The 4,610-nt window shown below is 60.8% G+C and overlaps 2 protein-coding genes across 2 annotated transcripts; one reads left to right on the top strand and one right to left on the bottom strand.

Moving 5' to 3' along the window:
- Positions 1 to 763: 763 nt before the first annotated feature.
- Positions 764 to 3,183, top strand: ACA1_126740 (uncharacterized protein; the record flags this gene model as incomplete). Its single annotated transcript, XM_004348657.1, has 9 exons — positions 764 to 920; positions 1,087 to 1,362; positions 1,499 to 1,608; positions 1,692 to 1,794; positions 1,889 to 1,999; positions 2,066 to 2,176; positions 2,276 to 2,525; positions 2,650 to 2,951; positions 3,029 to 3,183. The coding sequence occupies 9 exons, from the start codon at positions 764 to 766 to the stop codon at positions 3,181 to 3,183; spliced, it is 1,575 nt and encodes a 524-aa protein (XP_004348707.1).
- A 191-nt stretch (positions 3,184 to 3,374) lies between these two features.
- ACA1_126730 (uncharacterized protein) lies at positions 3,375 to 4,547 on the bottom strand (the record flags this gene model as incomplete). Its single annotated transcript, XM_004348656.1, has 1 exon — positions 3,375 to 4,547. The coding sequence occupies one exon, from the start codon at positions 4,545 to 4,547 to the stop codon at positions 3,375 to 3,377; it is 1,173 nt and encodes a 390-aa protein (XP_004348706.1).
- Between the last annotated feature and the right edge of the window lie 63 nt (positions 4,548 to 4,610).

Raw genomic sequence — 4,610 nt, 5'->3', positions numbered from 1 at the left:
CTCAGAAAGTGCATCGTTCTGTGCACGCGCGATACACAAGGAGCCGAAAGCTACAAAGCTGTGTGGTAAGGTATCGGACGCAGTGTCGCAGTGGCGATCGGCCGGCTGGGCTTGAAAACAATTTAAATTATGGAGCCCGGTCTGCGTTCATTACACTCCCACTCCTCTAGCCCTTCTACGGTTCCTTCTCCTTCTTCTTGTGGCCCGTTAGGAGGTGTTAGCCGTTAGCTCCGTTCTCAGCCCACGAGCAAGGATGCCTTCGGCGCCATCTGGTCATCAGGCACGACTTACAATGTTGACGTACCCACACACACACACACAACAAAAACTCACACAGATGCTCGCTATCCACGTTCCAGGTGAAGATCAACTTCAACCAGAACCGCGAGTGCCTGCCGCACGGAAGCGCAACGTCGTCCACTTCTTCGTACGCCGTGCTCATCTAGCCGTCGTCGGGCTGCGGTGGCGACCACATCAGCCACACTCCTCACCGCCCTCATCGCCGGTACGCCGCCGCTCCCCGAAGCACAACATCACACCAGCTCTGCCTCGCTGCCCGTGGCGAGGTGGCCGTGCTGTAGTCGCGGCGGTGTGGTAGTGGTCCCGGTTCATCGCTGGCCTGGTCAAATGTGGAGCCAATGGCAGCGTGCCAAGTGGTTGCTCGGACGAAAAGTGGGAACGCGTTCATTGGCCAGATCGCCATTGTTCTCCCAATTCTCTTGTATCGCAAACCTCCCGCCACTCAACGCACGTCCACCCCTTCATGCAGTCAACCGAGCGATTCCTTCTGCTAGTGGTGCTGGTCGCAGCTGCCCTTCTCTGGGCCGACGCGGCCGTTCCTCGCTCCTACTCTGATGCGTGTGCCCTCTGGGACGCACGCTACCGGCCCGATACCCAGAACCTGCCCCAGTGGACCGGTGGTGCCTACACAGACAATTGTTCGACATCTTCACCCGGCGCGATGAAAGTACCCTCCCTGCCCCAACAAGTTGTATGATTTTCTATCATTCTCCCACTTTATCATTCTTCAAATAAATTGATTACACCAAAGGTACTGTATGATCATTTCAGTGAAATGCTGCTCAGCTCACGTGGATAACTCTCGGTGTGACCAGGCGGGGGACCAGGCCAACGTGCTCGGGCAGTTGAACTGGTACCGCGGGGTGGCCGGCCTGCCCAACGTGACGGCCAACGCCACCAAGCACTCCCAGGCTCAGGCCGTGGTCTGGGCTTACATCCTCCAACGATGCATCACCATCGAGCTTGTGGACTGGTCGCAGCAGATCAGGCTGGCTAACGTCAGCGCGCTGAACCCCCTGTTCGACGTGAGCGGCGCCTACCTCTACAACTACCCACAAGAAAGTACTGAGCTCATTTCCCTTCATAATCACACTTCATACCCCCGCGCGCGCACACACACACACACACACCGCCGCACGCACACGCAGTCGCCAAACAGCTGTTTGCTGTTCTCACCCAATTAACCGCGTGTGACCAGTTCTCAACCCGGAGTTGACCGACATCGGCGTCGGGACCTTCGGCAACCAGACGTTGGCCCCCGGAGTTGGCCAAGCGCTCCACATGCGCACCAATGCCACCACCGCCCTGGTACGTAGGCCATCGGTGATTATGATGATGCTCTTTTCGAGCTTTCTTGGCCCGCGACGCTTAACCCGCGGGGCGTCCTGCAGGCACCCTCGGCTTCGGCTTGGTTTGCGTTCCCACCAGACGGGGTGATGGAGATCGCGGCCTTGAAGACCCCTCACTGGCAGTTCGCCACGACCCAGCCCCTCGGTACACTACTGCAACTGTTTGGTCATTCCTTTTTCTCCGTGCCTGCCCACGCTGCACCGCTTTTGCTGAGCAAGGACGCTCACACGACCACCAGACTCGGCAACAACGACGCTGTCGTTGTTCGACTTGAGCAACAACTTCACCAGAGCAGAATACGTGGGGTACTCGGTCACTCAAGCCAACGGGTGGTTCTGGGTCGCGTTCTGTACGTCTTCCTCGTTCTCTTTCACTTCCACTGCGACTCTACGCTCACAGCGAAGTATGCGCACAGCACCGCCCGCCGAGCTGATCACCGCTGGCCGACACTTCCAAGTGTACATCACATCTAACTTGACGGGTCAACACTCCTGGACCTACCGCCCCCATCTTGCCAACTGCTCGCGTACGCCTCTCACGCTATGGTCTTCGTTATTAATAAGATGGACTCAAAGGGTTTCGGGGGAGGCAGTGGCGCCACAGTGCGGTGATGGGTTCTGTCAAGCGGGCGAGAGCGCCGACGCGTGCCCGGGCGACTGCTCCGAGTGCGGTCCATTGCCGGTGCAGTTCCAGCAGGGCCAACCGGCCAAGTGCACCAACGGCACCTGGCTGGTGAGCGGCGCCCTCGAGGTTGGGGACGCCGAGGTGGTCTACGCCGGAAACGCCCCGGTGGAGATCGTGGGCAACATCGTGCTCCAGCCTACGGCGACCATCCGCTTCTCGGCCACAGGCAAGGATTCCTTCGGCGCCATCCGGTCATCAGGCACAACTTCCAACGTTGACGCACACGACACACCACACACCACACACGACACACGGCACACCACACCCAAGACGCGCACCGCACACTGACATGGTATGTTGGGCAGGTTGTGCGAGCTTGAATGGAACGCTGGTGGTGGACATCGACTTCCGCCTGGATACCCGCCAGGCCTACACCTTTACCATCGTGAGCGCGGCTGAGGGCCAGTGCGGCGCATCGGCTGAGACGCCCGCCAGACGCCAGACTGGCGGTCCGCTGTCCTCCTTTCAGAAGGTGAAGATCAACTTCAACCAGAACCGCCAGTGCCCGCCGAACTACCGAAGCGCAACGTCGTCCACCTCGTACGCCGTGCTCATCAAGCCGTCGTCGTCGGGCTGTGGTGGCGACGACAACACACTCCTCACCGCCCTCATCGCCGGTACCGGCCGCCGCTTCATGGGATGCTCGCAGGTGTGTTGTTCTCTCTGATTCGTGTACGGTGTTGTGGCTGGTTAGGGTTGGTGGGCGGAGCGGTGGTGCTGGTGGTGGTTGGCATTGTGGCCGGCCTGGTTGCGGCGTGGTTCAAGTCGCGCCGGAGGAGGCGGGCCATGGCCAGCGTCCACGATCGGCTCCGTGAGCACGAGATGAGCGAGGTGGGGCCAGGCGTGTAAAGAAAGAATGAATGTTAAACATTTTGTAAGTCGAATATATTTAAATGTTGGTTGAAAGAAGATGATGATAGGGGGGTAGAGTAACAAAAGTGTACAAAAAGAAGAAAATGGGAGTCATTATTGACTCTTCATCTGGTGACCATGGTCGAGGTGGAGAGGAAGTAGAAAGAAGCAAAGGAGAATATGGTGGCTTAGATGTGCTTGAGCTCGGTGCCCTGGCGGACTTCGTCGAGGAAGCCCCTCTTGTCCCAGGTCTTGAGCTGGACGTCCTTGTCGATGGCCGGCCGGGACTTGTCCAGCGTCTCCACGTGCTTGAGGTCCACCTCGCCCTGCTTCAGCTCATCGAGCAGCTTGGCCTTACCACCCTTGGCCTTCTTGACTGCGCCGGGGCGAACGCCGGCGCCGTTGTCACGGGCGACGTGGACCAGCTGGGTGCGGGCCTCGGGCGAGACCACCTCCCTGAGCACCTCGCTGCGGCGCTCGTCGGCGGCGGCCAGGCTGCGGAGGAGGTCCAGGCGCGGGGCCGACCAGTCGCGGATCAGCGAGCGCTGGACCGCGTGGAGTCGCTGGGGGTCGCTGCGGCGGATGGCGGCCCACAGGTCGAGGTAGCGGTCGCTGCGGCCCTTGAAGCCCTTCACGTCACGCTTGGTAAGCGGGATCGAGCGGATCAGGCCGCGCTCGCGCACATCGACGAAGACCATGGGCTTCATGGTGCGGCGCTCGCGGATCTCGTTGAGGAGCGGCTGCACGTTGTAGTGCCTGAGCTTGAAGGTGGTGCGCCCGGCGCCGGCGGCGACGAACAGGTCGGCCGGGTCGCGCTCGCGGACCTCGACGTGGCGCAGCTTCTGGGGCTGCGACCACGAGCGCACCAGGTGTGAGAGCAGCGCCTCGCGGCGCATGAGGACCTCGACGATCTGTGCGCGCAGCTTCTGGAACTTCTTCTCCTCCTCGAGGGCCTTCTGGAGCTTGACCTCGGTCTGTCCCTTGATGCGCTGCTGGTGGCCGGCGGCCCTGAGCTGCTCGTCGCGGAGCATGCGGCCGAAGGCCTCCTTGATGGCGCCCAGGAACTGGTCCTTGTAGCCCACGGCCAGCGAGGCCTCGGCCTCGATCTTGTCGCGGGCGCGGTCGAACCGCTCGGCGTTGAACACCGCGTCGAAGCCGTCGCGGGCCTGGTCGATGGTGTCGAGCGGGTGGGTCACCTTGTCCTTGATTGTGGTGCCGGCCTTGATCGAGCGGCCACGCACGTCGTCGACCGCCTGGCCGGCCCGGTCGACCAGGGCGTCCCTGTAGTCACTGGCCTGGTCCTTGTACTGCTCGACCTTCTCTCTGGCGTGAAGCTTGTACGTGTCCATGCTGGTGCTCATGTTGATGATGTGAAAGAAGCTGAAGTGTAGGGTGAAGTGAAGTGGTTAGCTGCTTGAGCTGTA

The sequence above is a fragment of the Acanthamoeba castellanii genome (genome assembly GCF_000313135.1).
Source record: "Acanthamoeba castellanii str. Neff unplaced genomic scaffold scf7180000084693, whole genome shotgun sequence".
In the NCBI taxonomy this organism is placed as follows: domain Eukaryota; phylum Discosea; order Longamoebia; family Acanthamoebidae; genus Acanthamoeba; species Acanthamoeba castellanii.
This window is presented reverse-complemented; position numbering and strand designations above follow the sequence as displayed.